The sequence below is a fragment of the Branchiostoma floridae genome, chromosome 15 (assembly GCF_000003815.2).
Source record: "Branchiostoma floridae strain S238N-H82 chromosome 15, Bfl_VNyyK, whole genome shotgun sequence".
In the NCBI taxonomy this organism is placed as follows: Eukaryota; Metazoa; Chordata; class Leptocardii; order Amphioxiformes; family Branchiostomatidae; genus Branchiostoma; species Branchiostoma floridae.
The window spans coordinates 15,336,902-15,358,583 of record NC_049993.1 but is presented as its reverse complement, the minus strand read 5'-3'; the positions used below and the strand labels follow the sequence as shown (position 1 = coordinate 15,358,583).

At 40.0% G+C, this 21,682-nt stretch overlaps 3 protein-coding genes across 3 annotated transcripts in view; all 3 read right to left on the bottom strand.

The window, feature by feature from the left end:
* Nucleotides 1-494: 494 nt before the first annotated feature.
* On the bottom strand, nt 495-3,843 carry LOC118431533 (angiopoietin-1 receptor-like). Its single transcript, XM_035842774.1, has 9 exons — nt 3,760-3,843; nt 3,394-3,506; nt 3,034-3,205; nt 2,763-2,873; nt 2,142-2,350; nt 1,578-1,691; nt 1,132-1,202; nt 963-1,003; nt 495-688 (listed from the first exon to the last, which is right to left on the bottom strand). The coding sequence occupies exons 2-9, from the start codon at nt 3,436-3,438 to the stop codon at nt 495-497; spliced, it is 957 nt and encodes a 318-aa protein (XP_035698667.1). The 5' UTR covers nt 3,439-3,506; nt 3,760-3,843.
* Nucleotides 3,844-5,594: 1,751 nt separating this feature from the next.
* LOC118431532 lies at nt 5,595-15,013 on the bottom strand. Its single transcript, XM_035842773.1, has 11 exons — nt 14,953-15,013; nt 13,040-13,365; nt 12,470-12,608; nt 11,756-12,159; nt 11,141-11,279; nt 10,237-10,637; nt 9,584-9,722; nt 7,315-7,715; nt 6,692-6,830; nt 5,801-6,207; nt 5,595-5,600 (listed from the first exon to the last, which is right to left on the bottom strand). The coding sequence occupies exons 1-11, from the start codon at nt 15,011-15,013 to the stop codon at nt 5,595-5,597; spliced, it is 2,562 nt and encodes an 853-aa protein (XP_035698666.1).
* Nucleotides 15,014-16,750: 1,737 nt separating this feature from the next.
* Nucleotides 16,751-21,682, bottom strand: part of LOC118431531 — a 9,960-nt gene continuing 5,028 nt past the window's right edge. Inside the window, exons 8-14 of the mRNA XM_035842772.1 lie at nt 20,580-20,786; nt 19,764-19,956; nt 18,864-19,092; nt 18,314-18,722; nt 17,861-18,058; nt 17,329-17,515; nt 16,751-16,932 (exon numbers count right to left, since the gene is read on the bottom strand). Coding sequence (XP_035698665.1) covers nt 16,751-16,932; nt 17,329-17,515; nt 17,861-18,058; nt 18,314-18,722; nt 18,864-19,092; nt 19,764-19,956; nt 20,580-20,786 — 1,605 coding nt within the window. The remainder of the gene's footprint in view (nt 16,933-17,328; nt 17,516-17,860; nt 18,059-18,313; nt 18,723-18,863; nt 19,093-19,763; nt 19,957-20,579; nt 20,787-21,682) is intronic.

Sequence of the window (21,682 nt, the reverse complement as noted above, 5' to 3'; positions counted from 1 at the left end):
CTTTTTGAAACAGGGTATTTGGGGATATCACACCGAAGGACGTTAGTTTCAAGTTGCAACATTTTTAGGATATTGCAATTTAAAACTACCAAATGTCGACTTGATGTGCCTAAACATCCTCTTTTTAAAAAGCAACGCATATCGGTTACCATACGGATAAAGGTGAACTAGCGTTAATGTCTTACTAATGAATACTTACGTGTTTGTCCTCAATCATGATCTCTAGCTGTTCAGCCAGGTCGGTAAACGACGGCCTGTCCTCCGGATGTGTTTTCCAGCACAACAGCATCAGTTGGTACCTAGAAAACATATGCACATTAAGATATTTGTTTATATATTTGTACCGGTTGTAAAACGTGGTGTAATCGACATTTTTAAAAAAATATATGAAAAGAATACTTTTGTAGATTTCGTCAGAGCAATGATAATAGATTTAGTTAAAAAATATAGCTATATTTTATCATTTATTCTATATTTCAAAATATGTAAAGCTGTCAAGATAGAAATGTGGCAGAAAGATGAGTTGTACAATGAACGAAAAGCAAGTTTTCTATGTACGTAAAATAAGCGACAACATAAGAACAAACATACATGTCTGCCTCACAGTTCCTGGGTTTGGGTAGCCTGTAGCCTTCACGCAGCCGACCCAGGATTGTTCTGGATTTCATTCCGCAGTAAGGAGTTCCTCCTAATAAGGATGAAAGAAGGTCTTTTAATCTGTTATAGTTAAATCAGTTTAACTGTCTCATCGATGGCTATCTGTGTACCCAAACGAGAAACTCTTATGTTGAAACCCATAAGTATAATGCGATCTATGCAATCTTAAGGGTTGTTGGTATCATTGCTCACTTTATGCATTCGTAAAACGTTAAGCACTTATTTCGTATAAGAATATGTATTAGCATTCCTTAATGTATGGTTGAAATTGAATTTGTTGCAGTGAATGGCGTTCTTATTCTCACCAATGGTGACAATCTCCCAGAGTAGAATTCCGAAAGACCATCTGTGGAAAAAAAGTAACAACTGAGTATTATCGACTCTAGAAAGTATACAAATACTAATAATTGCAATGAAATATTGAATTGAATACATGTTTTGATTGCATAAAACGCTGAATGGTTTAAAACTTACACGTCACTCTTTGTTGTGTAGATCCTTCTAGTCAGTGCCTCCAGTGCAGTAGATCGGAAAGGGATCGCTTTCTGTAATGTGGAAGACTGAAAGTTACTCCAAGTACATCGTTCATTCAACTTTTTCTGAATCAAAGTCAAACTGTAATTACTAACATTAACCGTAACCGTGAAAATACAACCTTAGAAAGGGAATAAGCAATGCTCTGCTTCTGTGATGTCAAGTGTTGGAAATAAGTTGAGTAGGTCCATATTTTTTGTTGACATTTACAGTTCAAGTTTGATTGACTGCAGCGTTGCACCTTTGAGTGGTGCAATTAAAACCCGAAAATGGTATATCTACATTGCGATACAGGTTTTCAGAGAGAATACATACTTTTGCATAGTCAATTAACCCGGATGACCCCGGAAATTTAACATGGCTACCGTTACTGGGAATAACGTTACCTTTGAAGTCTGTTCATAGATGCCCTCCCCACGTGACAGTCCAAAGTCGGCTACTTTAGCGATCAGGCTGTCTGTGAGGAGAACATTCCTGGCTGCCAGGTCACGGTGGATCACCTGACGAATAAAAACAATATTTTTTCAATTGTTTTGTGAACATTTTATTTGTTACGTCGATGAATATTAGACATCCAGGTAATAAGATACGCCAACAAAGATGTTGATCAAGATCAAGCAAATTCATATTATTTCGGACGGTCAGACGTTTACAGTTGCTTGTCAGTAACTGCATTTTGGTGCATGTCATTTGTTAGATAAAATAAAGTGCACTACTTTTAAATCAAATCGCTTTTGTGCGGTCTGCCAATCCTTAATTAAAACAAAGGAAGTATGGAAATATATGGTAATGTCATTTTTTCAATATTTCACAAGTCTACAAGAATCTCTTCTCGACCTCTTGGGCAACCCAAAATAATGCAATAATTGTTCCCAAGCCCTGCCATGAATTGTGATTTTATTTTCTTATTCAAACTTTAAAACAGATATATCACAAACTGACAGAATTACCTGCTTAGACGACAGGTGGTCCATTCCAGTTGCTACGTCACAGGCAATACGCAATAGCTGGACAGGCGAAAGGGTGGACATCGTGCGGCCGCCGCCGAAGTTCGGCCGGTTGACGTAAGTTAAACTTGCCGCTTCCAGCACTCGAGACTTCCTTAAAAACTTCAGTAGATCGCCATTTCCTGCCATTTCAAGGGCCATGTACTGTTGACCTGAATCCAAGATGTTTGAGTAATATCACTCATTGGTTTGTACTTAATGTGGTTATGAATTTATCTTAAAGGTGGAATTCGTAGCCTGCATCCCTTCCTACAAATTAATCCACCCACCATGAGGATACATTTCCAAGTCCCATTTACCCCTACTCTGCAATGAGGCAGAGAGAGGGGGCGGATGGGGGGGAGGGCAGAAGATCCATGCGAGTCTTGACCTTGTTCTAGCTACTCTCGCGAGAATTTTTTAACTCCGTGAACAAGATAGACTGATAGCCATAGAAATATGGAACTAGTTACTAAATGGTTAAAAGACGGTTTCTAGAATTATTCACACATACGTCTAAAACCGTGGCCCTACTTTCTTGATAAAGCTAAAGATAAAGAATTGTTGGTAATGATCTAGACTCACCCTGATAGATACAGACTCCCAGCAGGTTGACGATGTTAGGATGATACCCAACATGACGCATGATGTCCACCTCTTGTTGAAAGTCCTGCCTGCTAGCATCATCAGCACCACCTAAAGGGAGGTTTGGAAATGATCAACGACACGATTAATATTGTAATCGCTCACGTATGTCTGTGAGGTTGATGATTTTGTCTCTTATATTACCTACTGTGATTAATCAAGCGTAATTCCACGGCTTATACAGTCGTCATTTGAGAATTGTTTTGCATACTTTTCAGTATTTTGATGGCAGATGGAATCCTTTCCCCATTTACGATGATTGTTCCTTTCCGTACTTCTCCAAAGTGTCCTTCTCCAAGCAGCTTTGAGGTAAGAGATATGTCATTCCAGGTCAGCTCCCTGTTATTCACTGCCATGATCCTCAGGGGAATGTGTTGTAAAAGCTGTGGTATAAGTAGGTAGAACACAATTTAACTTGAAAAGCATCGTTTGCAACAAACACAACTTATTTCAACCATTTCCCAGCCCATGCAAAAAAAAAAATTAAATGTCAGAAAAGTGACTTGAAAAAAAAAAGTTACTTCAAGGTTTTTAAATTCTTGACATAGTCTACCGTTAGCAGAGCACAAACCTCATTGTCATTCTCATTGAGTGATCTCATGAAATGATTTGCCATTCGATTCGTAGCTCTGGCCGCAACGTGTACTGGATTAGCGTCATCTTGCACTCTGTGCCTTGTTTGTTCTGGAAAAAAAACACACACTGTGTATTCTATGAGAAGTGCAATTGCAGGAATGTGTTGGTACCCGATAACATTTAAGCTTCGTGGTTTTACTATGTAAATAAATGTAAATCTAAATCAAAAGCATTTTATGTAATTCGCTTGCTATTTATACTATAATAATATCCCGCCAACGTAAACGTATCACTAATAACATGAGAGATAGCACAATAGCAATATTCAGCTGGTATATGCAGAAGTTTACTTCTGAATTACCTGCTATCGCTACAAATGACGCATTGACATATCCGGTCGAGTTAGATGGTGTCTCTTCAACTGAGGATGCTTGATCTCGTTTCTTTCTTCGTCTGTCAAATAAGATAGAGGACTTTTAACACTCAGCTTTAGAGCTCCTTAGTCAGTCAATCGTCAAAACCTCATCAAAACATGTATTATAATAGCAAATGTATCATAGAGAACATTTAAAGTTCAGCAGAAATAGCATGTGCTTCGAAAAGATGAATCCTTACCTGCGCATAAATAGAATTACCGCGACCAATATCAATATAAGGAACACGACACATCCGCTCCCAGCTGCAGCTCCTACATTTATTACGTTTGACGATTTGCCTGCAGAGAGCAAAAAAGACGTGAAAAGTGTGCCCTTGAAATACCAATGACTATGAACCTCTGCTGTAGTTGCGTCAGTAGACTACGTACTGCTAATACAAAGACATTCGGAGTACATCCATGTTTGCAGCCTAGAGCAAAGCTCTGAAAAACGTACGTTCAGGACCGGGACGTATATTACTTGTCGAATCTGTCTGAAATATACGTGTTTAACAAACTAAAATGACAATGAAACTTCGACAGCGAATTTGGTTCCAGCATTTTCAGTTTTTGACGAACCAAAGGAAGATTTTTATTTTTCAAAAGCTTGTTAAGTAAGTTTTAGCTTCTCGATATCATATTGTCAAGTAAAAACAAATCACATAAATTGTTTCTTCCGCAAGGAAACATTTATTTTTTGACAAATAAGAACTGCAGATTTTTTTTCAAGACCCAAAGAGCAATATTTATGTAATTACCTTGTGATGTTGTACTGCTCCTTGGATGTTGATCATCAGTCCCAGTCTGTGACGTCTGACTCGATGCTGATATTGTTGCATTTTGTGAAGTTGTCCAGGACAAATCTGTTGTCACAGAGCTTGTTGTAGCTAGCTCTAAGGGGAATTGTACATTTTTAGCTTCTTGGTTATATAAAAAAGTAGAATAGTCTATGAATATGTTGTTCAACGAGAAAACAATTAGTGTACTGTTAGTAATTTTTCCGAACAAATTAGAAGTTCCTTTTTAGATAACAATATTGTGTAATTACCATTTGCTGTTGCACTGCTGCTTGAATGTAGACCTCTAGCCTGTGACGTCTGAGTTGATGCTGTTTTTGCTGCAGTTTGTGTAGCTGTACATGGGGGGGGGGTACGTTTAAGCTTCGTGATACCGTACTGTCAAATAGAAAATCATATAACACGTTTGGTATACGGTTAGCATTTCTTATCTTTAAAAATAATTATCACTGTCACATTTTAAACACATTTTTACCTGGTACTGTTGTACTGGTGCTTGAATTTTGCCCTCCAGTTTTGGTCTGTGACGCCAGACTAACTGCTGAGGTTGAGGCGCTCTGTGTACTTGTCCAGGACATGGGAGGAGTGCTTGTTGTAGGTAACTCTGTATGGAAATGCATTGGTAATTCAAGTAGCACATGTAGCTCACTCTTGGGATAGTAATTTTTTTGGTTGACAATTCTAATAACACTTTTAGAAATACATATTCCTAACTTAATTCAAGCAAATTTACGAGTAAATTATGTAAAGACATATTTATATCTTAATGATTTTATGCATAAGTCAAACGTTATTTCGCTACTCACCATCAACTCCAAGTAGTTCTATCCGTAACCTTGGGGCTCCAGAAAAAGTTTGTGGGTTCACTAGAATATGCCTGGCATAGATGTAGCTAGTGAAGTTTTGTTGAACAATATTTTTGTTGTCGCTGTTGCCTGTGAAAATCTGAAAGGAAAACAAACTTGTATTGATTATAAGCTAAATTCATTTCTATAAGTAGAGGTTACATGCTAGTTTGAAATGGTTATCTAGGAAGTCCTGCATAAGTGTAATTTATTATAAAAGTTTGTCAACAATGCACAATAAGCTATAGGTGACCATAAGGCTATGTGACTATAAGGTATTTCAAATTCATCGAAAACACATGCAAGGACATTAAAACAATTTTCAATTCTGAATTTAAGATTTACCTTGGCATCACCACCATCTTCCGAGTACAGAACTAGATCTGTTCCGTTGTCCACCTGGTATATGATCCTGTAGGTCTCCACGTAGCCATCTCCCTGTCCCTGGGTCTGGATGCCAAAGATGTAGTGATTGTACATTAAACTTACAGCCAGGAACTCATTTGTACCTTGTCCTGACGGCTGCCATGCACCATCACCGTTCAAGCGGCCCCTGTACGCCTCGGATCCGGTTACTTGGGATGAAGCTGTCATCAGATCATCTGGGATGATTGTATCGTCCTGTACCCCGATGGGTTGGTACACGTCAGATGACGTCTCAGCCTCCGTGGTACGTTGTTGTTGTGTTGATGACGACGTTGAAAGAGTTGTGACTAGTGTAGTTCTTAACGGGGAGATTGTTGTTGGTAGCTCTGGAAAAGAGTAAATGGATTCTTTGTTAGGTGCATAATTTATTAATCTGAAGTATGATCTTCAAAAGAAAAAAAAATCTAATCCTTCCTACAAGAGTACGATAATAGCAGTCGGCAACAAAGCAGCATTATCACCTCTGCAGGCTCGGTAAAAAGACCATGTCGATGCAAAGCTAGTTAAGTTAAAGTTGCCGGTACATCTGTGCAGATGTGTAGGGGCTTCTCTCATCTCCATTCCTGTAGCTTTTGGGCTACACATTTGCGCAATTCCCAACAGCAGCTGGCTGGTCCGGTGTTTAACCCAGAGAAAGTAGCATGTGCAGTTTTTAACGCAAAGTGAACGTATGGTTTCTTGACTAACAACTATGTAGCAGATCATCCTCAGGCCACCTGTATCAAAATTTTCCCGCAAAGTACCACTATTTTCTAATATAAATTTCGTTTTGGTATCGTCACTGTCGTGAATGTCGTGTTTACTACTTACCATCCACTCCAAGTAACTCTATCCTTAGTCGTGGAGCGCCGTAGAAAGTTTGCGGGTTGACGAGGATATACCGGGCGTAGATGTACGAGGTGAAGTTTTGTTGGACGATAGTTTCGTTGTCGCTGTTGCCGCTAAAGATCTGAGGACAGGAATGTTGTAGCACATTAGACCATTGGATTTTTTAGTTATTTTATACTAAATAAAAATCATCCAATATAGCTTATTTTCTCTGTGATAACAAACCATACGTCCCAAAGCTACCAAAATGCCTAGTCAACATTACAAACGAGCTCACACCTAGCGACTTGGCTAAAATTATGTCATTACAGAAATCACGACTAGCAATTGAGCTGCGTGCAGATGTTTTCTAGTGTAGTTGTGGTTTGTTATGATAACCAATTATAGTTTTCACTCTGTACATTTTACCTATAGTCTCACTCAAGATATCTGTACAGCAGAAACTCAAGAAGGTATATTTTGTTAAGTTCTATTTTATAGAATCTTTTTATAGTGTTCTTTTCAAGTTGTGGGCAAAGATGTTCTATAAGACTATAACCTTACATACATACATGTACATATAACCATATATCTATAACCTTATATCTGCATATGTATGCCCCTACCTTGGCGCTCCCACCATCTTCCGAGTACCCAACTAGACCCGTTGTGTTGTCCACCTGGTATATGATCCTGTAGGTCTCCACGTAGCCACTTCCCTGTCCCTGGGTCTGGATGCCAAAGATGTAACGTTTGTACTGTAGATTCACCGCCAGGAACTCATTTGTACCTTGTTCTGACGGCTGCCATGCACCATCACCGTTCAAGCGGCCCCTGTACGCCTCGGATCCGGTTACTTCAGATGAGGATGTCATTTGACCATTTCTGATAATGCTGTTGTCTTCTACACCTATTGGTTGGTACACGCCAGATGACTTCGCTGTGGTACTTTGTGGTTGTGTTGAAGAGGGTGTTGAAAGAGTGGTGACGAGAGGAGTCGTTACCGGGGAGATTGTTGTTGGTAGTTCTAGAAGATTGTAAATAAATCTTATGTCAGATGCATAATTTATCCATCTGAAATATGATCCTTTGAAAACAACATATGATCCTTCCTACAAGAGTTTATTAACTGCAGTCGGCACCATAAGCAACATAATCACCTCTGCAGGCTCGTTGAAGTCTATTTTGATGCAAAAATAGTTAAGTTAAAGTTGCCCTTACATCTTTCAGATGCGTAGGGGCTGCACCCATCTCCATTTCTGTAGCCCTTGGGCCACACATTTGTGCAATTCACTACAGCAGGGGGCTGGTCTGCTGGCAGTGATGTGTGTTTAACCTTCATAATTTTTTCCAAATGCTTAGTGCCAAGCAGACAAAGCGGCATACAAAGTGAACCTAGAATTTCTTGACTAAGAACAATTTAGCGTGTCATCCTCAGACCACCTGTGTCCTAAATCTTCAGCAAAGTAATTTTTTTCTAAAATCAATTTTCTCTTAGTAGTACCTTCACTATCGCGAATGTCGTGTTTACTACTTACCATCCACTCCAAGTAACTCTATCCTCAGTCGTGGGGCGCCGGAGAAAGTTTGCGGGTTTACGAGGATATACCGGGCGTAGATGTACGAGGTGAAGTTATGTTGGACGATAGTTTCGTTGTCGCTGTTGCCGCTAAAGATCTAAGGACAGGAATGTTGCAGCACATTAGACCATTGGATTTTTTAGTTATTTCATACTAAATAAAAATCATCCAAGATAACTTATAGTCTCTGTGATAACAAACCATACATCCCAGAGTTACCAAAATGCCTAGTCCACATTACAAACGAGCTCACACCTATCGACTCGGCTAAAATTATGTCATTACAGAAATCACGACTAGCAATTGAGCTGCGTTCAGATGTTTTCTAGTGTAGTTGTGGTTTGTTATGATAACCAATTATAGTTTTCACTCTGTACATTTTACCTATAGTCTCACTCAAGATATCTGTACAGCAGAAACTCAAGAAGGTATATTTTGTTAAGTTCTATTTTATAGAATCTTTTTATAGTGTTCTTTTCAAGTTGTGGGCAAAGATGTTCTATAAGACTATAACCTTACATACATACATGTACATATAACCATATATCTATAACCTTATATCTGCATATGTATGCCCCTACCTTGGCGCTCCCACCATCTTCCGAGTACCCAACTAGACCCGTTGTGTTGTCCACCTGGTATATGATCCTGTAGGTCTCCACGTAGCCATCTCCCTGTCCCTGGGTCTGGATGCCAAAGATGTAACGTTTGTACTGTAGATTCACCGCCAGGAACTCATTTGTACCTTGTTCTGACGGCTGCCATGCACCATCACCGTTCAAGCGGCCCCTGTACGCCTCGGATCCGTTTACTTGGGATGAAGCTGACATGAGAGCATCTGGGATGATTGTAGCGTCCTGTACCCCAATGGGTTGGTACACGGCAGATGACGCCGCAGCCTCTGTGGTACTTTGTGGTTGTGTTGAAGAGGGTGTTGAAAGGGTTGTGACGAGTGCAGTCGTTATCGGGGAGATTGTTGTTGGTAGTTCTGGAAGATTGCAAATGAATTCCATATCAGATGCAAAATTTGTTAATCTGAAGTAATATCTACATAAGAAAATATCTAAACCTTCCTACTAGAGTATGATAACAGCGCATATAGCAGTCAGTATCATAAGCAACATTATTAGCACTGCAGGATCGGTGAAGACCATGTAGCAAAGTAATCCAAGTATTTATTTCTACTAAAGACAATGTAGTGGGTCACCCTCAGGCCACAAATATTCTAATTCTTCGGCAAAGTACCAATGTTTTTTTTCCAAAATCAATTCCTCTTAGTATCTTATCTGTCGTGAATGCCGTGTACACTACCTACCATCCACTCCAAGTAACTCTATCCTCAGTCGTGGAGCACCGGACCACGTTTGCGGGTTGACGAGGATATACCGGGCGTAGATGTACGAGGTGAAGTTTTGTTGGACAATAGTTTCGTTGTCGCTGTTGCCGCTGAAGATCTGAGGACAGGAATGTTGGAGCACATCGGACCATCAGATTTTAGGTACAGAATCTACGACTTGGAATTGAGTTCCGTGCAAAATTTCTTCCAGTGTAGTTGTGGTGTGTTATGCTAACTAATTATGGCTTTTACTCTATACATTTTACTTACCGCCTCAAACAAGATGTCCGTATGCTGTGTGTTGAGTAAAAAAAAAACAAGTATGTGGAATAAAAGGCCCAGAGGGGGGTCAACCACGAGAGCAGGAGTTAAGTGAGAGACTTCTGGAGAGAGTCAGGGGGAAGTTAAGTTGGCCGTCTGACGGTGTGTGACAAGAGAATAATAATAAATGGCTGTATCTTTATTGTATGTCTTATAAACATATCTGCGGACCTAATGACGTACAGTAAAAAGTCAAAGAGAGCCTTGGTGTATAATTTGTTAAGTTTTCCTTTCTAGTGTTCTTTATAGACTAGGTGTTGAGCATATAACACTATATCTATAACCATATGTTTGCATTTATAGGCTCTTACCTTGGCGTTCCCACCATCTTCCGAGTACAGAACTAGATCCGATGTGTTGTCCACCTGGTATATGATCCTGTAGGTCTCCACGTAGCCATCTCCCTGTCCCTGGGTCTGGATGCCAAAGATGTAACGATTGTGCTGTAGATCCACCGCCAGGAATTCATTTGTACCTTGTCCTGTCGGCTCCCATGCACCATCACCGTTCAAGCGGCCCCTGTACGCCTCGGATCCGGTTACTTCAGATGAGGATGTCATTTGACCAATTGTGATAATGCTGTTGTCTTCTACACCTATTGGTTGGTACACGCCAGATGACTTCGCTGTGGTACTTTGTGGTTGTGTTGAAGAGGGTGTTGAAAGAGTGGTGACGAGAGGAGTCGTTACCGGGGAGATTGTTGTTGGTAGTTCTAGAAGATTGCAAATAAATCTTAGATGCATTATTTATCCATCTGAAATATGATACTTTGAAAACAACATATGATCCTTCCTACAAGAGTTTAATAACTGCATTCGGCACCATAAGCAACATAATCACCTCTGCAGGCTCGTTGAAGTCTATTTTGATGCAAAAATAGTTAAGTTAAAGTTGCCCTTACATCTTTCAGATGCGTAGGGGCTGCACCCATCTTCATTTCTGTAGCCCTTGGACCACACATTTGCACACTTCACTACAGCAGGGGGCTGGTCCGCTGGTAGTGATGTGTGTTTAACCCCCATAATCTTTCCAGAATGCTGAGTGCTATGCAGAGAAAGCAGCATGTACCATTCTGGATGTAAAGTGAACCTTGTATTTCTTGACGGGTCATCCTCAGGCCACCTGTATCACAATTATTCCGCAAAGTACCAATATCTTCTAAAATCAATTCCTCTTAGTATCGTCACTATCACGACTGTCGTGTTTACTACTTACCATCCACTCCAAGTAACTCTATCCTCAGTCGTGGAGCGCCGGAGAAAGTTTGCGGAATGACGAGGATATACCGGGCGTAGATGTACGAGGTGAAGTTATGTTGGACGATAGTTTCGTTGTCGCTGTTGCCGCTAAAGATCTGAGGACAGGAATGTTGTAGCACATTAGACCATTGGATTTTTTAGATGTTTTATACTAAATAAAAATCATCCAATGTACCTTATTGTCTCTGTGATAACAAACCATACATCCCAGAGCTACCAAAATGCCTAGTCAACATTACAAACGAGCTCACACCTAGCGACTCGGCTAAGATTACGTCATTACAGAATCCACGACTAGCAATTGAGCTGCGTGCAGATGTTTTCTAGTGTAGTTGTGGTTTGTTATGATAACCAATTATAGTTTTCACTCTGTACATTTTACCTATAGTCTCACTCAAGATATCTGTACAGCAGAAACTCAAGAAGGTATATTTTGTTAAGTTCTATTTTATAGAATCTTTTTATAGTGTTCTTTTCAAGTTGTGGGCAAAGATGTTCTATAACCTTACATACATACATGTATATATAACCATATATCTATAACCTTATATCTGCATAGGTATGCCCCTACCTTGGCGCTCCCACCATCTTCCGAGTACCCAACTAGACCCGTTGTGTTGTCCACCTGGTATATGATCCTGTAGGTCTCCACGTAGCCATTTTCCTGTCCCTGGGTCTGGATGCCAAAGATGTAACGTTTGTACTCTAGATCCACCGCCAGGAACTCAGTACCTTGTCCTGACGGCTGCCATGCACCATCACCGTTCAAGCGGCCCCTGTACGCCTCGGATCCGCTTACTTGGGATGTAGCTGTCATCAGAGCATCAGAGATGATTGTGTCATCCTGTATCCCAATGGGTTGGTACACGCCAGATGACGTCTCAGCCTCTGTGGTACTTTGTGGTTGTGTTGAAGAAGGTGTTGAAAGAGTTGTGACGACAGGAGTCGTTACCGGGGAGATCGTTGTTGGTAGTTCTGGAAAATTGGAAATGAATTCTATGTCAGATGCATAATCTATTAATCTGAAGTATGATCTATATAAGAAATTTTCCTTCCTACAAGATTATGGTAACAACAGTCTGCACCTTAAACAACATTATCACCTGTGCAGGCTTGGTGAAGACCATGTTGATGCAAAGTGAACCTAGTATTTCTTGACTAAGGATAATGCAACGAGTCAGTCTCAGGCCACCCATATCCTAATTGTTCAGCAAAGTACCATTGTTTCTAAAATCAATTCGACTTAGTACCGTCTACTCTCGTGAATGTCGTGCTTACTACTTACCATCCACTCCGAGTAACTCTATCCTCAGGCGTGGAGCGCCAGAGAAAGTTTGCGGGTTGACGTGGATATACCGGGCGTAGATGTAAGAGGTGAAGTTTTGTTGGACGATAGTTTCGTTATCACTGTTGCCGCTGAAGATCTAAGGAAAGGTGTGTTGGAGCACATCGGACCAGCAGATTTTAAGTTTTTTAGTCTTTATAAAAATCATCCAATCTACCTAATAATCTTTATGATAATAAACAATACATTCCAAGGTTACCAAACCGCCTAGTCACCATTACAAATGATCTAACACCTAGCGACTAGACTTTTATGTCACCAGAGAATCCATGACAAGCAATAGAGCTGCATGTGGATGTCTTCCATTTTAGTAGTGGTTTGTTATGATAACTTAATATACTTTTTACTCTGTACATTTTCCTTACCGTCTCAATATATCCAAAGTACAGCAGAAATTTATAGAGGGATTTGATGTATATTTTGTTATTTGTTTTTAGCGTTCTTTATACGCTCTGGGCAAAGATGTGCATCTATAACCCTATAACGTTATGTGCATAATCTATCTCTTACCTTTGCGCTCCCAACTAGATCTGTTGTGTTGTCCACCTGGTATAGGATTCTGTAGGTCTCCACGTAGCCATTTCCCTGTCCCTGGGTTTGGATGCCAAAGATGTAACGATTGTACATTAGATCCACCGCCAGGAACTCATTTGTACCTTGTCCTGACGGCTGCCATGCACCATCACCGTTCAAGCGGCCCCTGTACGCCTCGGATCCGTTTACTTGGGATGAAGCTGTCACATGATCATCTTTGATGATTGTGTCATCCTGTACCCCAATGGGTTGGTATACGCCGGGCAACCGGTGAGCCAATGGGATACCTTGCTGAGCGCACACTGGATAACATATCAAATATAGGAGAGGGATTTTAGTTTTGATGTCTCTTATACAAACCATTCAAAGAGTTTCTAAAATGATTTCTGCTTCTCGTTGCCTCGTGCAGCCGGTGCTGGCAGAGCATTTGCGACAAGAAAACAATTTCAAACGTCGGTAAGTTATTACCGACCACTAAGCCCTATGTCCCTGTTCATCACTGGGGGTGACTATCTTTTTTTTCAGACGGCCTCCTTGATCCATACGTCCTCCTATATTGACTTAATATAGCGGCGAGAGGAGGTCAGTTATAAGCTCTGGGGTAGGTATCCGAGAGGCATCGAAATGTAAACAGGGCATACTGGTTGTGTAAAAGAATTATCTTATATCCTATATTTTTCCAATATAATAGCATTACTTTAAGTGACATAATATTGCCTGTGATAAGGAGGTAAATAATTTGCAAGCAGACTATACCAGTTGAGCGGTTAAGTCAAAATGGCGTCATCGGAGAAACGTTGGATCATGCTATTTCAGCCACACGATATTAGTCGAAATTTTACATGATTAATGATACTCGACATATATAGTAACTGTGTTGGATGAATTACTAAGAGTTTTTTTTTCACTTGAAGTGGCCAGGAGTTAAACCGTGAACAAATAATTTGCTTATGCATACATTATAATGAACCAAAATGTATATATAAGCTCCGCGACAAGGAAGTCTTCCTAAATAAAAAACATCTTGACTTTCCTAATAGTTGAATGCCAATTCTGTACAATTGACATGACTTTTTTCCATCAGCAAACTACCTAGCGTTTGTAAATACCTGTAAATAATGTACTTATCACCGAGCTAATCATCGCTCGCCTCTCTTAGTCCTACAGAAACCTTGTCCGTGATTAACATGTTGATTAAAGAAAGACTTCTAAGGTTACATCGCGTATTATTTGCACCGATCACACAATTTACCCTTAGCTCTAAAAATTTCCACACAATTCTTGTTCATCAATACTTAAAGTTATGGACACAAGTATCGTGCAATTGAACTGAAAGCTAATATCATCTTTGCCTCTGAAAATGAAAATCAAAGGTAGTTATAAAAGGCAAACAAAGGTGTTTTGCAATGTTTCTTGCCATTATATTTGTCTTGGAATAGGAAATTTAAAGCACGCTTTTGTAATATATGTGTATTCAGGCATGGTATGTATAAAAATTATGTCAAATTCGGGAAGCCTTTGTTCTCAACAATTACTGTGTTACAGTTAAAACCAAGATTATTATTTATCCTGGAACAAGAAATGTGACAGATTAATTTGGTCCTCTTCTGGTACATCTAAAGCAACATTTACTATGTTTATTATACTGACATCTTAGAGTACATGTAAAAGACATATATTAGATGGAAAATCAATATTGTTCATGACAAATCCAACCACACATGCCCGTACAGAAATGTCGGTGAATGTTACAGACCCATGACAAACTGGCAGTTACCTAAGTAACTGTGGATATACCATTTCCAAAATAATTTCCAGTTGCTTGACTAACGGCTATTTGGAATATTTAAAATCACGTTGAGATCAGACAGACGACAAAAACGCCATACCTGTGGGTGTGATCACGTAAAGTACAACAGCGACAAGGAAGTATTCTGCCCGAGCCGCCATCTTGAACAGCCTTTCTTGTTGAAAAGCATGTTTGTTCAAGCGACATGCATGGCTTTCTTTACCAAACTAGCTTGGCACATCATTATTCAAGTGTCTCGGCTGTTGGCTTTTCTGTTACGTTGTCCGTGACTTACAACCGATCAACCGATGTACCTCCATGACAACATGATGTAATGTTTGTAGAGTGCACATATCTCACTCTCAACTTACAAATCCTGATACGCATCTTATCTAAGCAAGAATGTAACAGGGTCCGAGAGTTAAGTCGTTAGTCGTCAATATTGTCTAGAATAATAGTATCCAAACATGCAGAACAACAAATTGACTGCCCCAAATATTCCCCTACAGTTTAACTTCAGTTCTTTGTTGCTCAATTTGCGGGAAATAGAATTTGATTCTCGAACCTAAATCTATTGGAAAGCGTTGACAAGGATGCCAAATCTAGGGTTCTCTGCACGGATCCTGTGCAAGCCCACACAAAACAAAAATTTTCAAGTTTGTGGGCATAGTTATAAAATTATTTTGTCTAGCGGCACAGGCGAAGTGTAAACAAAACAAGGCCCATGTTATGTCCAGGTCGCTTGAATACACGCCCACGCACATAGTAATAAACACCAGAACAGTTACCTATTTTACCTAATATGTCAGGGGACATATTGTGAACTATAATATATGTAGCTCGTTATATGTATATGTATTTTGACGTAATCTATTTCTGTTATTGTTTGTTACCATGGTTACTTGCAATCTTGATTGTATTGTTGACTGTATCATTGTGACTGAAGAATAAAATGTTTGAAAAAAAAAATTAAAAAAAAAGAACAGTTACCTATTTTATTATTTGCAGTAATAACAGTCTGACGCTCCTTTTAATGCTTTCGTGTTATGTTTTATTAAGAACCAATCTTTAACGATTCATATCATTATCAACCCTCATCTGACAGATGCATTTGTATGACGAATAATATATCGGATATTTGAATATATCTCACCATATATGAATAATGACACATATTGTCCAAAGATACCAGTTGTAATTGCATAAAATCTAATACTAATATAATTTTCAACGATGCAAAATGCCACAGCGATGATATTTGAACTACTTTATAAAAGTTGCAGATTAGTTCTAGATAATACTTTCCATTCAAAAAATTAAAACATAAGAGATAAAAAGACATTTCAAATACAGAAGGTCTGCTTAGAATTCCGTCAACGCTATCTGCCTTCCTGTCAGCTTGAAAACATTATACCACTTGCGAGCGTACATTCGTGGAAAAAGGCTAAGGTTGGTAGATTTTTTGCAAGGTAAACGGAAACATAACATTTTCATTAGAAAATAACTTAATTCCCCTTTTTTCTGAATTGTTAGAAATTGTCCATTTCTAATCAAACCACGTTTATCTTGCAGACTATCTGTGTTGGGGGCATATTATATCGGTCTAACTTGTCGTGTTTATGTCTTTTTGGCTTGTGTCACATTTCCAAATCGGGGCCCAGGTGGGCAACTTTCAGGAACGAAAACTATGATAAAAAAGACACTAAACAGTACCAAAAGGAAAGAAAATAGTCGTTGAGATTATATGTGTTCATTTTTACGTTCTTGTTTCCACAAACAGCCCCGCCAAAAAAATGTAACGTTAGACTTACCATATCTCGAAATTTTGTTGTAAACTATAAGTAATACATTTATTTTTTTGGAGAAGGTAGCATTTTACAGGAGCACAAAGCAGCGCCCTAAGCCAGTGGTTCAGCCACCAGTTTGAAATTCTTAGGCGAATGGGTTACGCCGTTGATTCCGGTGGTAGAAGGTGCAGCAGCGCCCTCTGGCAGTTTGAATGTGAAGTGCTGCAGCAGAGAAGTGAAGAACAAGAAGAGCTCCATCTCTGCCAGCTGCTTCCCCAGGCACATACGTGGACCTACAACATGTTGTAGGATTGACATTTTAACAACATACAAAGATAATTTTGCACCCCTATCCATGCGTGATAAACAAGCAAACAAATTAATAAATACATACATATGTCAGTACACTGTACTACCAAAGTGGATAAGAACAAAAAAAAACGACATACTTATAATTATAATAATAACATAATTCGACGGATGCGCATCATTTGTCGGGTGATACATTTATTTGTTTATTGATAGGTATATGGTTGTTAAACACAAATGGAGAGGGCTGCCCAACTAGCCTGTGGCTATAACCTCTTGATCATAAGCGACAACGTGATTGGCTCTCCGACGCTTGGTTAGGGCTAGAGCAGCAACAAAAATATATCTTATACAATTCCGTATGAGATAAAATCTTATACAATCACGGTCGTTGCTTAATACAAACGAGCGGCTGACAAAGCATGAGAATGTGATCTTACCGATACCAAACGGCATGACGTGGTCGTCCCTCTGGTACCGGCCCTGACCGTCCAAGAAGCGGCCGGGGTCGAACTTTCCGGGGTTCGGGAAATGTTCCGGGTCATAGTGGACGGACCACAAGTTGGGCTGTAAAAATAGGAGAAACTCATGATTTTTTTTTCTCATTCCCTCTTAGACTACGATACAAATTGAGAAAAGAGGGCCAGGTCAGGCAGATCAAAACATTTTTTTTTCAATTTCTTTTTTATATTGCACTTTCGGGCATGTCCCTTTCGTGGTCTGTGGGACATCTTGCGGCTCCCTGTGTATTTTTGGGCCCGGAAAAGTCCCGGGTTAAATTCAAGTCGGACTGAACTCCGACCTGGGAACCCAATAACAAAAAGAATCTGTGACATAAACATGATTTTGTGACATAAACAAGATTTTTGGGTGGTTTTTGTTTGCGTAAACGAAAACAGAAAATTGTCTCACCAGCACCGTGGTGCCTTCAGGAATATGGTATCCATGGAAACTGATGTCACGTGACGTGGCGTGAAAGACGCTATTCGGCAGGATGGTGCCGATGCGAGCCACCTCGGTCAGGACGGCCTCAGTGTACGGCATCTGGGCACGGTGGGCGGTGGAAGGCGGGTTGTCGTGTCCGAGCACGGAGTGGATCTCCACCTGAACCTATAAAAAAACATAAGAAAAGAGAAAATAATGTTGAAAAAAATTAAGAACAGATTTAGTCACTAAGCGAAATACTGGCAGTTAAGTCGTCCTCGGGAGTTATTACAATTTCAATTCCAACACGTGACCGTTTGGAAACGTGACGTCAGTAGAGAATCAAAGAAGCCTGAAAGTCAGTACCGTCCCCTGTTTCTATAAATTTGTTTTTTGGCTTTGTTTATTATTAGTTCTGAAGAATTGTTTATCATTAAGTACCTTTGCTTGGATGTCCGGGTTGAGAATCATGTACAGAAACGCCCAGTACAGAGTAGTGGAGGTGGTTTCTGCCCCGGCGATGAATAAGTCAAACAGCACTATTTCTGTGTACTCGTCAGTAAACGTGGTCTCGTCGTCGTTCTCGCGAGATTTGGTTTCCCTGACGTACGAGTCGATAAGGTCCCGTATGTCATTGGAATCGAATGTCTTCTTGTGTGAGTCCATTTCTTCTCTTATATAGGCTTTAATGGTACCTACTGCGTCAACTATAATTTGTGCACCCTGTCCCAGTCCTGGAACACGTCGGAAGATGGGGAAAAAGACGGCCAGTTGGCCAAAAATATTGGTGGCAAATCCTTGGTCCAGGGCGTCCATCAAGCGTGTGAACTTGTCATCGTTATATTCGAACCTAGTGAGATAATAAACAAATGGTTGAACTGGTACCTTAGCTTGTAGCAAGTAGTGTACATCACAGCATTTTATAAATCTTAAAATATATTTGAACGATATAAAGATATATTGTCTTCCCTTATTTTAATATCGAACTTACCTGCATCCGAACACAATAGAGCAGATCACGTTTGTGACGGCATTCTGGACCATGCGGCTAATGTCGAACGGTTTGTATCCTATGTTCTCTATCTCTGCTTGAAGAGCGACTGACTCCTCCAGAATCTTCCCCTCCAAACTTCTCTTGCCGAAGCCGAACTCTCTCAGCGACATCAGGGTAAATTTCCGGTGCTCTTTCCATGGAGTACCGAAAGGGGCCGTAATAATACCTGAAAATATACAAATAGTGAATCATTTTTCTTTCATTCATCGTAACGGTATAAACCCTGTATAATATTTTAGATGTCCATGTGAAATTGCACGCTATATTGTTCGCATTCTATCCGGTGTTTATTCATTAAAAATCAAATCGGTCCGCATACCATGAGGAAAGAGGTCAAACAAAATATATAACAGATTTATAGTTTTGCATAATTTATAGACATATTTACATATATACTTGATACAAAACATATTATAATAGGAGCTGCTGCATAATTTGTGGCCGTTTCTTTAGGTCATTTTTGTTACTTTAAGAGTCTCAATAAGACCCAATAACAATTAATAAGACGTCGTGGTAATTAAAACAAAAACTACCTCGTCGCCTTTGAATAATACCTTACTCATGTCCACGATTAAAATTGACTATGTGTCTCCAAATACACTGTGGGTAAAATGCAAAGGCAAATTCTAACTAGAGATTTGTCTGAGATAAGCTTAAGTCTAAAGCCTGTCGAGATTTGTTTTGTTTATGTCTCAAGTACCTTCACTTTGAACATATAAGCCACAATACATCACGTTGCGCATGCGTAGTTTAGTCCATGACAGGCCTATTGGCTCTGTATTGTTCAAAATGCCAAAGTAAACATACCCAGCGTAAAGTATTTATACGGGTTCTTACCTAACCTCTCCGGGTTGAGGATCTTAAATAGTGGATTATTTGGTCTGCTTGAAAAATCTCCTCCTCTCTTTACCAGAGCCTCGTATATGACGTCATATCCGGAAAGCACAATCATCGTTTCCCTCCCCAGCTGTATCCGGTAGACAGGTCCGTACGTCTTCGCCCATTCGGTCATCGTCAGAAAGCGGTGGCCCTTTTGATAAAGATATAGCCGGTGTTCTGTTAAATACGGTGGCTCAGAAGTATAGTCTTTGTTTCGTGGTTTAAATTTGTGTGTGTGTGTGCGTGCGTGTGTGTGTGCGTGCATGTGTGTGTTTGTGCGTGTGTGTGTATTGTAATTGTGTGTGCGTGTGTGTTTGTGTATGCGTGTGTGTGTGTCTCTTTGTGCATGTGTATGTGTGTGTGTTTGTTTGTGTGTGTGTGTGTGTGTGTGTGTTTGTGTGTGTGTATGTGTGTGTGTGTCTGTGTGTGTATATGTTTTCAGTTGGACAATACAATACTGATCAAGACTACCGCATGGCGGCAAAATTGAAGAAAACTTTTAAAAACTTTGGTGCCGGGAATCTTGAGCAACTGTTGGGTAAGATTCAGAGACACATCTCGTGGAACAGTGAACACCTAGGATATGGGTGTGTAGAGATTCCAAAAGATCATTTTTCGTATGATGTTCAAACTTCTGTCCCTAAATATTGACCTGCAATGCTATAGGGTTGATTTAACTTACTACGTATAGAAATGGTAGGGAAATCTACTTTTGTATTGTCCTAATATTACATAGTGCATCTTAAGCTAGCTAAAGTATTTTTTTTTGCTCACCATCGCAAGAGAGAAGATATTACCGGCGACAGGCCAACCTCTGGGACCGGGTGGAAGGTTCTTAGGTGTGCTGAAGAACCATGAAGTCACCACGAACACCAGTAAGAGGACCAGAGCCGTCTGTAAGATCACGTTCTCGCCAACTAAAGACGTTATCAACTGTGCGGCAGCCATCTTGTAAAGGTCAACGTCCGGACAGGTATTTGTTTACACTGGGATGTCATGTGCATTCGAGCGTTTCACCTACGGGAAGAAACCATTGGCCTCTGGGGGTATAACTGCAGTTTCACCCGAATATTTTACTAGAAATTCGAAAGGACACTGGACTGAGTCTTGCTAAAATTTGCTCCGAGTTGTACATTAATACAATTTCACAGCGAACCAGGTCGTATATCTTTCTCCGTAACAATATATGTCTACCCTAGTAAAACAAAGTAAAAATAAATGTTGCGATCGACGATTTGAGGTTTTGCTTCCTTGAAACAGAAATGAATGATAACGGGTAGCATTATAATTCATTAGAATATGATTCCCAGATTTGTGTGATGCAGTACAACTATTTAGCTCACCTGATCAGATACCCCCTTTTCTAAACAAAAGAATTATCTTCCAAAGCGCTACCTGCCATTGGTGGTTCAGAGAACGGGAGAAGTGGTGAAGGAGGAAACGACTGTGATGCCGTCCAGTAATGGCGGTTAACGTTTGCTCAAAATAAATCAAGAATGTTTTCAAAAATAATAAATTATAAATATCTTTGTACAGCAACATGGGCACGGTGTGTACTGTACCCGAAACAGGACCATTACATGTCTGGGTCTATAGAATACACACACACGCACTCACACACACACACGCACACACACACACACACACACACACACATACACACACACACACACACAGAGATGCACACTCATACACACGGACACACGGACGCACATAGGAATACATGCACACACCAACGCGCACACAGACACACATATGAATAAATGCACACACAAACGCGCGCACACAGACAATTGCACACACATAAACATACACAAACATACACACACACACATACACACACACAATGGGAGGGTGTCACTGAGGTCCGCCGTAGC